The sequence below is a fragment of the Elephas maximus genome, chromosome 6 (genome assembly GCF_024166365.1).
Source record: "Elephas maximus indicus isolate mEleMax1 chromosome 6, mEleMax1 primary haplotype, whole genome shotgun sequence".
NCBI classification, from domain to species: Eukaryota; Metazoa; Chordata; class Mammalia; order Proboscidea; family Elephantidae; genus Elephas; species Elephas maximus.
The window spans coordinates 15100208-15113321 of NC_064824.1; the positions used below are offsets into that span (position 1 = coordinate 15100208).

General features: G+C 47.5%; 1 protein-coding gene across 1 annotated transcript in view; it reads left to right on the plus strand.

Annotated features, from left to right (window-relative positions):
• Positions 1–872: 872 nt before the first annotated feature.
• The window catches only part of MYO7B (myosin VIIB), a 115527-nt gene continuing 103285 nt past the window's right edge, over positions 873–13114 (plus strand). The window contains exons 1-4 of the mRNA XM_049887940.1: positions 873–1250; positions 9643–9756; positions 10895–11047; positions 12636–12820. Coding sequence (XP_049743897.1) covers positions 873–1250; positions 9643–9756; positions 10895–11047; positions 12636–12820 — 830 coding nt within the window. The remainder of the gene's footprint in view (positions 1251–9642; positions 9757–10894; positions 11048–12635; positions 12821–13114) is intronic.

Here is a 13114-nt window from a genome sequence, read left to right on the forward strand (position 1 = left end):
CCCAACATGAGTCATGAACCCTTAGGTGTGGTCTGGAGCCTTCATCAAAGACACTTCAATTATTGGGAAAAGTCTAAGGTTTTAGAGGTTATCTCTCAAGAACCAAGGACAAAGACAAAATTCTTTGCGTAAAATTAACCCCACAGGGTGATCTAGGGAAAGTGCCCAAGGCTGAGTTAAATCACTTCCAAGGAAAGAAGGGGAGAGGCAATGAGGTCCGCATAAGGAAAATGCCAGGGACAAGGATATTGGAGGAATAAAACAGATTATATAATCTAAAGAAAATGAGTGTGGCCAGCCCATGGACCTTGGCAGCAACCCTCCACTTACATTCTGGGCTTAAAACATCTTAACAGAGATCCTCCTTCCTTGTCCCATTGGGGCAGTTGCAAGGAGCTCGCACAGAGAAAACAGATGAGGCCAATGCGGGCGAGCGGGGAGCTCAGGCAGAGGCAAGCCGCCACCTCTGGCCTCTGCACATCTTCCCTTTGCTCAGCAAATGTTTATTTAGGTGCCTGGTGTGTCTCAGCGGCAAGGAGCGAGCCACTCTGCGGAAGGAAGCAGAGGAGCTTCACATTTACAGCTTAGTCAACAGGCTTCCCTGTGCCTCTCCTGGGGCCTGGCCCTGCGCTGAGGCAAATGAGATGAGTCAGTGGCCCTGCCTTGGGGTCAGGGACGGGCCTCCAGAGCAGCATCACTAGTGTTGGTGTCACCAGTGTGGTAACTCAGGGTATCACCAACTCCCCCCGCCCCCGCAGAGCTGCAGCGCCGAGGCCCCGCCCATCCGAGCCCCACGCCCGGGTTCCAGCAGCTCCTCCCCTCTCCCATTGGCCAAGGTGGAGACCCTCTCTCTCCACCCAATGGTGGACGCTATGGCCTGGCCACGTGCACCCCGACTAGCAGGTTGTCGGGGCGAGGGGAGTGGTGAGGAGTTACTGCAGTGGGTGACGGGTGACACTAACCTAGTGACGCCACTGCCTTGGTGGCCCCTCCCCAGCGCCTGCTGGTCCGCCACCACTGCTGCGGCCGCCGCTGCCGCTGACCCTGGGGTCATTTTGCTGTCACCCCCTCTGACAGTGTCAGGGGGTGCAGCCCACAACCCCTCCCCCCCCCCGACTACCTTAGTGACGCCACTGCCTCCAGACAACCCAGAGTGTAGGGGAGACCCTCCAACCAGCCTGGCGCCCTCCCTGCCCTCCAGTATTCCACCCTCCTCCCATGCCCGACAAGACCCAGGAAAGCCAGACCATGTAGCAAGTCCTCTTTAAAGATAAAATGTCCAAATGTTCTCCACAAAGCAGCCATCCTCTTCTCCTGGCTGCGGGGTGGTGAAGGTGGTTTTTTGCAATTGCAGAAAAGAAGACTATTCTAGGCTGGAGGGGACACATGTGGTCTAAAAATTTAGGTTACAAGGGCTGTTCCTTACTAAGTCCAAAACAGGAGAGCTTGGAACCACTTTGGAGCCTGAGGAGGCTTGAAGGCAAAGCCAGTCTTATTTCACGAGGGAATAGCCCCATGGGATGCATTACCCAGAAAGGTCTCCTTGGGAACCGGACTAACTGGAAGCAGAGTTTAGAAAGATCCATCTTGGGAGAAATTACTCACAAATGCAGTTGTGGGCCTGCTCTATCTTTTCAGAGTCCCAGTGCCTTGAGAGCAGGGTAATTGTCCGTGTCCATCAGAGGGCCCCGTGGCTGTTGACTAAAGGGCAGATCCATGTTGAGCCTATTACTGCTTTACTGCTACACCTCTGCCTTACTCTGTGCTGGGCACTATGGGGGCCCCTTAACTCTACATCTTCAAAACAGCCTGTGAAGGTGCCCTGTTCAACAGGGGTAAAACTGAGGCCACATACCTCTCCAGGCCTCTTCCATTATCTGGACCTTTTTATCATCTGTCCAACGGCCCATCTGAGATAAACGTCTCAGGGCATCAGCAACAGTTCCCTTTCTGACCTGGGTCATCCCTGCCCCAACTGATTCTTGCCTGGGGCTAGAGGGAGAACAGCCACAGCTTCTGAGGTACAAAGATCACAGGTGAGTCAGCCACCTGCTCCCCAGTCAACTGACACCTCCTCCTCCCATCTTTCTCCAACCTCTCTTGCCTTCAAGAGTTCCTCCCTCTTACTGTCTACCACATCTTGGAGCCGGACTGACCTGGGTTCAAATACCAACACTACCACTTACATCTTTGTAGTAAAAAAGGAATAAAAATACTATTGTTGTGAGCATCACATGGGGTCATTGGAAGCCACACTTGATCCCAACTGTTTTTTAATTTTAATTGTTTTATTGTGGTAACAATATATATAACAAAACATTTGCCAATTCAACATTTTTTTTACTTGTGCAAGTCAGTGACACTGGTTACATTCATCATATATTACAATTACCACTACTATCCATTTCCAAAATTTTCCATTAACCTTAACAGAAGCTCAATGCCCCTGAACAATGACATCTCCTTTCCCCCTCCCTCCCAACTGTGGTAAATACTAACAAACTTTGATCTCTATACATTTGCCTGTTTCATAGAAGTGAGATCATACAGTATTTGTCCTTTTGTGACTGACTTATTTCATTCAGTACAGTTTTTTCAAGATTCATTTCTCTTTATGGCAGAGTTAATATGCCATTATATGCACGGCCACAATTTGTTTATCCATTTATCTGTTGATGGACATTTAGGCTGTTTCCATCTTTTGGCTGTTGTGCATAGTGCTTCAATGAACGTTTGTGTACAAATACCTGTTTGCGTCCTGCTTTCAGTTCTTTCAGGTACATACCTAGGAGTGGAATTGCTGGGTCATATGTTAATTCTGTGTTTAACCTTTTGAGGAACTGCCAAACTTTTCCACAGCGACTGTGCCATTTTACAGTTCCACCAGCAATGGACGAGGGTTCCAATTGCCCCACATCCTTGCCAGCATGTTATCTTCCCTTTTTTCCTATCATAGCCATTCTAGTGGGGGGTGAAGTGGTATCTCCTTGTGGTTTTGACTTGCATCTCCCTAACACTAATGAGGAAACCTTGGTGGCATAGTGGTTAAATGCTACGGCTGCTAACTAAAAGGTCGGCAGTTCGAATCCACCAGGTGCTCTTTGGGAACCCTGTGAGGCAGTTGTACTGTGTCCTATAGGGTTGCTATGAGTAGGAATTGGCTCGAAGGCAACATGTTTTTGGGATGACTAATGATGTTGAGCACCTTTTCATGTGCTTGCTGGACATTTGCAATTCCTCTTTGGTGAAATGTCTATTCATGATCCCAAGTTTTGATAATAGCTCTAGGATTGCTACATGTTCTGAGTATGTATAAGGTGGTAAGGGTGGTCCAGGCGAAGGAAACAGCAACATGCAAAGGCCCATAGCTGAGCCAGATTGTAGTCCTTTGGGGCAATGGATTTGGGTTTTTTTTTAGTTTCCATGTACCCTAAACTTCTCATTTTTGCTTTAGAGTAATTGTTGACCTTTTGGTCTCATAGAGAGATTTTTTTTAATGGAGCATCATACTCATGGGTAATATCCTTTATTTTGTGTGCCAATCTCTTATTTTGCTAAAAGGTGATCTCAGGGAATAGTTTTGGTTCAAAGTTTAAAAAGTATTTCAGGGTGATAGTCTCAGGGATTTCTCTAGTCTCCACTGGTCCAGTAAGTCTGAACTTTTTATGAATTTGAGTTCTGCTCTGCATTTTCCTTCAGCTCTGTCAGGATCCCTCTGTTGTGGCCCTGATCAGAACGGTCAGTAGTGGTAGCCAATCACCATCTGGTTCTTCTGGTCTAAAGGTTCCTTTACTTTTTTTCTTAATTTCATTTTTTGTTGTTGAGAACGCACGCAGCAAAACACACACCAATTCAACCATTTCTACACGTACAATTCAGTGACCTTGGTTACATTCCTAGAGTTGTGCAACCATTCTCATCCTGCCTTTTCTGAGTTATTCCTTCCCTGTTAACATAAACTCACTGTTCCCTAAGGTTCCTATTTAATCTTTTTAGTTGCTGTTGTCACTTTGATCCCATATAAATAGTCCTTAAAAGAGCATAATTCTCAAGGCAGACAATTTTACTAGTTGAGCTAAACTATGGTTTGGTCTTAAGAAGACTTCAGGTGATATTTTTGGTTTACGTTTTAAAAAGATTATCTCAGGGCAATAGTTTCAGGGGTTTATCCAGCCCCCTTGGCTCCAAAAAGTCTGGAGCCCATGAGAATTTGAAATTCAGTTCTGCTTTTTTCCCCTTTTTGATCAGGATTCTTATACAGAATCTTTAATCAAAATGTTCAGTAATGGAAACTGGGTACCACCCAGTTCTTCTGGTTTCATGCAAATGAGGCAGTTGTTCATGAAGGCAATTAGCCACTCATTCCATATCCTCCTCCCATTCCTCACTCTCCTTCTTCCTCTGTTGCTCCAGGCAAGTAGAGACCAGTCGTTGTAACTTGAACATAGGCTTCCAAGCTTTTATGACCCCAGGCACTACGAAACAAACTAGGAGGTAGAACAGGTACCCAGTTTCCATCGCTGAACATTTTGATTAAAGATTCTATATAAGAATCCTGATCAAAAGGGGGGAAAAAAGCAGAACTGAAGCACATTATTAGGCCAATTAACTGGATGTTCCACGAACTCACGACCTTAAACCTCCAAACCAAGGAACTAAATCCCATGAGGTGTTTGGTTGTATGTAAGCAACCTCAGCAGCTACCTTTTTTTTTTGGTCATTGTTGTGAATGTATCTATCACACAACTTTTGACAGTTCAACTTTTTACAGGTGTACAACTTATTGACAGCAATTACAGTAATTAACTGTGCATTCCTCACCCTAAAAATGCCATTTCCTGTCACTATTAACCCTCCGTTTTCCGCTTCCTCCTCCTGCTCCTAGTAACCACTAATAAACTTTGGTCTCTATACATTTGCCTTTTCTTCTCTTTTTACATAAGTGAGTCATATGATATTTGTCCTTTTGTGATTGATTTATTTCACTCAGCATAATGTCTTCATGCTTCATCCATATTGTAGCATGTATTGTCATAGATTGAATTGTGTCCCCCCAAAATATGTGTTGTAAATCCTAACCTCTATGCCTGTGGTTATAATCCCATTTGGGAATGGGTTGTCTTTGCTATGTTAATGAGGCAGGATTAGGGTAGGGTGTATCTTGGGTCAATTTCTTTTGAGATATAAAGGAGATTAAATGCAAGCTAGAAGTAGAGGTGGGGTAAGATAGATACCAAGACACATGGAGATCTGCAAGTAACCAGGAAGCAGAAGCTGAAGAGACAAGGACCTTCCTACATAGCTGACAGAGAGTGAAAGCCTTCCCCTAGCGCTGGCTTGCTGTATTTGAATGCCTTGCCTCCTAAACTATGAGAAAGTAAATTTGTGTTTGGTAAAGCCACCCACTTGTGATATTTCTGTTATAGCAGCAGTAAATAACTAAGACATGTATCAAGACTTCGTTTCTTCTACAAACTGAGCAGTATTCCTTTGGATGTATGGTGTACAAGCATCTGTTTGAGTCTCTGCTTTTAAGTCTTTTGCATTTATACCTAGGAGTGGAATTTCTGGGTCATATGGTAGTTCGGTTTTTAGTGTTCTGAGGAACCGCCACACTGTTTTCCATGACTCCTGTACCATTTTGCAGTAATGGATAAGGATTCCAATTTCCCCACATCCTTGCCCAAATTTGTTCTTCTGTCTTTTTGTTTGTTTGTTTGTTTGTTTGATTTAGCCATCCTAGTGGTTTTTTTTTTTTTTTTTTTTTTAGTGGTAGTGAAATGGTATCTCATTGTGGTTTGATTTGTATCTCTTTGAAGGCTAATGATGCTGCACATCTTTTCATGTGACAGGTGGCCATTTGAATGTCCTCTTTGTTGAAGTGTCTATTCAAGTCTTTTGTCAATTTTATGATTTGGTTGTCTTTTTTTTGTGAAGTTGCTCCAGTGTTACATGTGTTTTGGTTATTTGATTCTTATGAAATAAATGGATTCTGAAGATATTCTCTCAGCTGATAGCTTGTCTTTCTACTTTTTTGGTGAAGTCTTTTGATGTACAAAAGTTTTTAGTCTTTACGAGGTCCCATTCATTTTGTCTTTTGCAGTTTGTGCTTTTGTTATTATATTAGATAATCCATCGTTAAAAGCTAGGCATGACAGTGTTACCCCTGCATTTTCTTCTAAGGATTTTATAGTTTTAGTTTGCACATTTAGGTCTTTAATCCATTTTGAATTTGTTTTTGTGTATGGTGTGAGGCATGGATCTGGTTTCATTTTTCTGCACATGGAAATCCAATTTTCCCAACACCATGTACTGAGAAGACTCTTCTTTCCCTTTTATACTTGAATGACAATTTGACTAAATGAAAAATTACTGAGCTGCTCTTTCCTTGAGATCTTTGTAGGAGTTGCTCAGCTCTCATATAGCTTTGAACTTGTTCTGGGAAAGTCTTGGGCCAGCCTGAATTTTCTCTTTATTAATGAACTGATCTTTTTGTCTACATATTCCCCCCAAAATAATTTCTTTCATTTTGAAGTCCAGTAAACTTTATTGGTGTATGTCCTGGAGTCGATTTTTCTTTGTCACTATTTATTGGTCTTGGTGTTTACAATCTAAAGGCTCCTTTAATTTCTGGAAAATTGCCTTCAATTATATCTTTAAATAATTGCTCCTTTCCTTTTTTTCTGATTTTCTTCTTTGGGTACTCCAATTATTTGTATTTTGTGAGTCTTCCATATCTTTCATTTTCTCCCTAATCCTTTCAACTTTTTAATTTCCATGTCATTTTGCTCACGTTTCTCCTTCCTATTTTCCATGATCCTTACTGTGTTTTCAGCAGTGCTTATTCTCCCGGTAGTGTTTCCAGTTTTGCTTTCATTTCCAGACCGTGTTTGTTTCTTTTCCTCCTCATCGGGCGCTGCCAACTCGTGTCTCCCCATCCAGTACTTGAGCTCTTTGCCCCCGAGCTGCACTTCACTAAGTGTTTGTGAACCATGGCGAGGCATTTGGACAGCTTTCCATGGCCCCGTGGCAGTTTTTCTCTGGTGTCACTCACCTTTTCATTTCCCTCTTTTGGATTTTAGTATCTCTGTATGTAGACCTATAGGGTCACTGTGAGTCGGAATCAACTCCACCACAGTGGGTTTGGTTTTTTGGTTTTGGTATGGAGACCTGTGCTGGTTTCTTTTGGATTACTCCTCTTTGAGGATGGTGAGCTTTCTTGGAGCAGCAGGAGGTTCAGGTGGGGTCAGCGCCACATTGTAGTCTAGTACAAACCTAATGTGTGAGCTGTTAGTTTTTCTTCTTCCTGACCAACTGGCTAGTATGAGGCTATTCAAGGGCAAAGCCACTCCTTTTCCATGTCACAGAGACTGTTGCCTATAAATGTGGCTTTGCTGTTTCTTAGGCCCAACCTATGCCAGGCAAGTGCACACTACCACCTGGCACCCCCTTTCCTGCCTTGGCAGCAAGAGAGGCTGCTTTTGCACCAGAGCGGGCTCCTCCGGGAGGAGTGAACGTTGCCCGACCTTTCTGAAATCTGCAGCGGGCCATCTATTCAGCTTCCTGCTGACTCATCGGGCACCCTCCTGCCTGCTTCCTGGTTCAGGGGCTCAGCCGCCTCCCGGGTTCACTGGAGGTGCTGTTTCTGTTTTGGTTTCTGTTTTTTCTTCTCCTGCTTCCTTATAAGTGGTTACTAAGGATGCTGGAGAAAAGCTAACCTCCTGCTGCCACCTTCAGGCTGGAGATCTTCAGTGTACTTTACGGAAAAAAAAAAAAATTTTTTTTTTGGAAGGCAACTTTAAATCATTAGTGACATTATGTGGGTTGTGAGGAGAATGACTAAAAAATGAAGAACACTTAACTACAGTGGACCCTTGAAAGAAAGTACAGTATCTTGATTAGGAGAACATGTTTTACAGTAGGACAGACCTGGGTTTATCTCCTGGTTCTTACTAGCTGGGTGACCCTGGGCAAGTTACACAACTTCTCTGAAGAATTCCACCATCTGCAAATGAAGATTATATTAAGGCCTACCTCTCACGGTTGTGGTATTAATTAACTTAATAATAAACAATTACTATGTAGCAGACCCTCTGCTAAAAATTTCTTGGATCATTTCCTTTAACCTTTATGTGGTATATGCTGATAATAAACCCATATGACAGTTGAGTTAACTGACCCTTAGAGAGGTTAAGCAGCCTGCCAGGGTCTCGGAGCAATAAGGGAAAAAGGTAGGATTTGAGCCCAGGCTGTCTAAGTGTCTATAAAGTCTGGAACATAGGTGAATTCACATCACATCGTCAAAGTCAACTTCAGTCTGTGACACATAAAATAATACCATCTGTGTTCCAGGCTTTACGGGCACCCTGTATCATTTGTGTTCTGAACCTCCCAAATCACAGTGTAATTCTCAAACCAGCGACAACAGCATCGCCTGGGAGCTTGTTGGAAATGCGGCATCTCAGGCCCCACCCCAGACCTGCTGAATAAGAACCTGCATTTTTTAAAATCATGGTAAAATACACGTAACATAAAATCCACCATTTTGAAGTGTACAATTCAACAACATTTAGCACTTCCATAAAGTTGTGCTGCTATCACTATGTAGTGGTAATGCATTTTTGTCACCCCAAAAGGAAACCCCCTCATCTGTGAAGCAGCAATTACGGTGGTGCAGATGGTTCGTGCTTGACTACCAGCCTGAATGTTGGCAGTTTGAACCCTGCCAGTGGTGCTGTGGAAGAAAGGCCTGGTGATCTTTTTCCATTAAGATGACAGCCAAGAAAACCCTCTGGGGAAGTTCCACTCTGTAACACGGGGGCCTGCATGAGCTGGAATCAGTCACCCCCCATTTCCCCCTCTCCCAAGCCCCTGGCAACCACCAGTCTGCTCTCCATGTCCATGGATTGGCCTACTCTGGACATTTCATGGGAATGGAATCACAAGACATGTGCTCTTCTATGACTGGCTTCTTTCACTTAGCATAACGTCTTCAAGGTTCCTCCAGGTTGCAGCATGTATCAGCATTTCATTTCTCTTTATGGCTGAATAATTGTATGGATATGTCACATTTTGTTCACCCATTTATCCTTTGATGGTCATGTGTGCTGTTTCCACATTTTGGCTGTGGTGAATAGTGCTGCTTTAAACAGTCATATACAATTTTTTATTTGAACTCTTGTTTCCAATTTTTGGGGTACATACCTAGGAGTGGAATTGCAGACCCTGCATTTTAACAAGGTCCCCAGGTGATTCACGTACACATTAAACCTGAGAAGCACTCTGCTCTCTAGTCCTCTCCATTGTGCCTTAACAAACACGAGCCGAGGTTTTTCTTTGTGAGAGATGCTATAGGAAGTCCTAGGAGGTGTAAGGCAGAGCCCCTGGGTCAGCTTAGTCCCTGAGATGAGGTAAAGACATGAAGACAGAACTGTACAGGGTGGCATCTGCTACCTGCCTGGGGAGCAGTGGGGGTGACTCATGCTCACGGAGCACCAGGATTGGGAGAGCTTAGACTGAGCACCAGCCACCCTGGGAGCTCTCAGTCGGGGATCGGGGGGAGCCCCCAGGAGGAGGGAAGTTTGGGGCAGGAAGGGAAAGCTGGACCAGGCATCGGACCACTCTCTTCTCTCTGTTCTCCAGGGGGACCATGTGTGGCTGGACCCTCCATCTGCCAACAAGACCACGGTGGCCATCGGGGGCATCATCAAAAAAACAGAGCCAGGCAAAGTCTTGGTGGAGGATGATGAGGGGAAGGTCAGTGACACTGGGCTCTCCCACAAGGCTCTGCCTTCTCAGTCCCCCGCCTACCCCCCTCCACCCAACGCCATGCCCCCTTTCCTACACTGCTCCGAATGCCAGGGGTTCCAAAACGTTATGGGGACCCTTGCAGCAGGACAGACCCACCCCAGGGGATTCCTGCCATGGTGAATGCTTTGTGTCTGCCCGGTGACTTGTTTCTACATGAAGAGGCACGGGGCAAGTTGGCAGTCATGGAAATGAGGGGACACGGAGAACAGAAGCAGAAAAGGGGCCATGGTAGAGAAAAGTGACGGCAGAGGCTGGTTTGTAAAGTAAAGAGGGCGGAGCTGGAGGCCCAAAAAGGCAGGAGGGGAGGGGCTGCCCGGAGTGAGCAGAGGAAGGGACCTGAGCCTTCTCCTGCCAAGCAAAGCCGCACAGGTGAGAGTTGGGAACCTGGGGGGCTGGGAGAGGTGCCAGGCATCTGGCTCATCCTTGAATGCTCTTGTACCTGAGATTCGGTCAGGGCCAGCAGGTGCGTTGGGGAAGGCAGGGAGGTGAGGACAGGCATGCAGGGTAGGGGGGTCTTGCAGTCAGCCCTGACTGGTGGCTTGACTCCTCCTCAGCAGTCCCTTTACCAAGCTGGGTACTGCAGAGTGGGGCACATGGACACTTGATCTCCAAAGAGAAGATTCTGGACTATGGCCTGTGCATGTATGGAAAAATATGTTTGAAAAATTAATAATACTATCCCTGTGTGATGCTGTCCAGTCTTACAATGTCTTTTACTTGCATGCTCTGGTTCTGACAGCCTGTGAGGTTCCAGGTTCAAACCAGCCTCTGATCCCATCATGACCTAATCTAAGTCATAAGGTCCTCTGACCTTGGCCTGAAGTTCGTTCACCCCAAACCCCAGCCGCCCACTGGCCCCTGGTCCTAGACACACACTGACCCCAGCCACAGACTGGCCTGATCCAGCCACAGATTTCCCTCGACTTTAACTACAGACTGACTGGTCAGAGGCTGGTCACCGGCCCCAACTGACCTGTGACCCCGAGGGTCCTCTTGCTATTGAGAACTTAGATAAGAGGGTGTGGCAGTTTGGCCCAGAGGAGGCCACCCTTCTGAGTCTGTGCTCTGGCACCCTTTGTTCCAGGAACACTGGATCTGTGCAAAGGACCTCGGCAGTCTCAGCCTCATGCACCCCAACTCTGTCCAAGGTGTGGACGACATGATCCGCCTGGGGGACCTGAACGAGGCGGGCATGGTGCACAACCTACTCATCCGCTACCAGCAGAACAAGATCTATGTGAGTCCAGAGTGCTGCTTCATACTCCTCCCTGCTACCGCTAGAGGCACCAGGCCTCCGGCCACCACCAGGGAAGCAGCCACCAGAGGCTCAACTTCTGCCCTCCACCTCCCCACATCCATGGGACCCCCCATGGGACCTGAAGGGCGCTGGGTCCACACATGTGACATCCTGGCTAGAGAAGAGTGTACTGCAGCAGGGTTTGGAGCTTGGTTCAGCCCTGCTCTCTGACTCTGTCTCCATCTCTGCCCCCAGCCAAGTAGAGCAGGAGTGATGCTGCCTTCCTTGGAAGACAGAGGAAGCTGCTGTGCAGGGGACAGCACAGTGCCTGCATGCAGCAGGTGCTCAGTGGTGGCCCCTTTCCTTCCACTGAGTGGGAAGGTCTGAGCAGACCCCAGAGGTCAGCGGGGTGGGCACAGCCTTCCACCTGCCCGCTTCCTAGGCATGTTGCAAAGACAGGGTCACCAGATAGGAGACCCCTGCCCTCCTATGAAATGAGTCCTGTGAGGATCAGAGCCTTACAGCCAGCATGATCACCCAGGGTCACCCAGGGATGAGAAGTGCATGTGGGGAGACTGGGGTCTTTCTCCCAAAGCCCAGCAGTGGATGGGCGGCCTCTCCAGCCTGAGGTTCTCAGCCCTGCTTCAATGCGGGTTTCCCCAGAAGCAGTGATGTCTCACAGCTGACCCCAGCGGGCCCCAGTGTGCTCAGGCAGCGGGAGCAGCACAGCGCCAGTAGTCCCCAGACTGTGGCTCCGGCAGCTTTGCAGCAAAGCGCCAAGTGTGTGCTGTGGGCCTTGTGTAGAAGGAGAGGTAGACTAGCAAATCCCTAGGGCTCCTTGGGCTCTGCCTGGCTCTCCTGGGCTGCTCAGAGATTTGGGGAGTGAGTTGCCCCCCCAACCCCGACAGAGGAGAGGGTGGCTGGGGAGAAAGGGACAGCCCGCAGGGGCCCAGAACGGCGAGTCTGTTCTGGCTGAATGTGGGCCAGAGCTCCTGAGACTGGTGAATGGATTGTACCTTATACTCTGCAGAGTACATGCGATGCATTCTTTCATCTGGTCCTTTTGAAACCAGAGGGATTGTCCTCTCCATTCTTAAAATGAAAAAACCAAAACATGGGTAATCACATGACTTTCTGAGGTGGCTGTCCCTGCCCCACCCCTGGAAGGGCAGCTGGGCCCAAGGGAGCTCCAAAGCAGCAGGCTAAGATGGCTCCAGGCCCCAAGAAGGGCTTGTTCCAGCAAGTGCAACCACCAATAACTAGCCTTCATGGAGCCAAGCAGGCAGCAGCCAGGACTGATCATTTTGGTTATCTAAATTCTAGGCACGGTGTTAAACTTTTGATTGGGTGGTCTCAGTCAGCCCTCCTGTAATGTGCCTGCTGGGCGCTCCCCTTCCAGGAGACACCCCAGCCTCCTGAGGAAGAGTCTGAGCAGCTGAGTGACTTGCCCAAGGTCCCAGCGTACACAGAAGTGGTGCCCTACCCAGAATCAGACCCCACCTCCCCATCAGTCCGTGGCCCTAGTGGCTAAAGGATGTTGTCCGAAGGCATGCCCAGGGCAGGGCACTGACACCTGCTTCCTCTGCAGACGTACACGGGCTCCATCCTGGTGGCTGTAAACCCGTTCCAGGCACTGCCGCTCTACACCCTGGAGCAGGTACAGCTGTATTACAGACACCATGTGGGTGAGCTGCCGCCCCACGTCTTCGCCATCGCCAACAGCTGCTACTTCAACATGAAGAGGAACAAGAGGGACCAGTGCTGCATTATCAGGTGGTGAGGGGTGGGGGGGTGGGCCAGATGTGTGCAGACACCGCCTCCAGGCATCTCCTAAACGCTCACAAGACACCCCCTTTCCCTAAGCCTCTCACTACCAGCACGCCTGCAATGCTGGTGTGATTTAGGGCTCAGAGCCCCTAGGTGGTGCGGTTAACGCACTCAGCTGCTAACTAAAAGTTTGGAGGTTCGAATTCACCCAGAAGCATGTCAGAAGAAAGTCCTGGAGATTTGCTTCTGAAAATTCAGCCACTGAAAACCCCACGGAGCACAGTTCTATTCTGTCACACA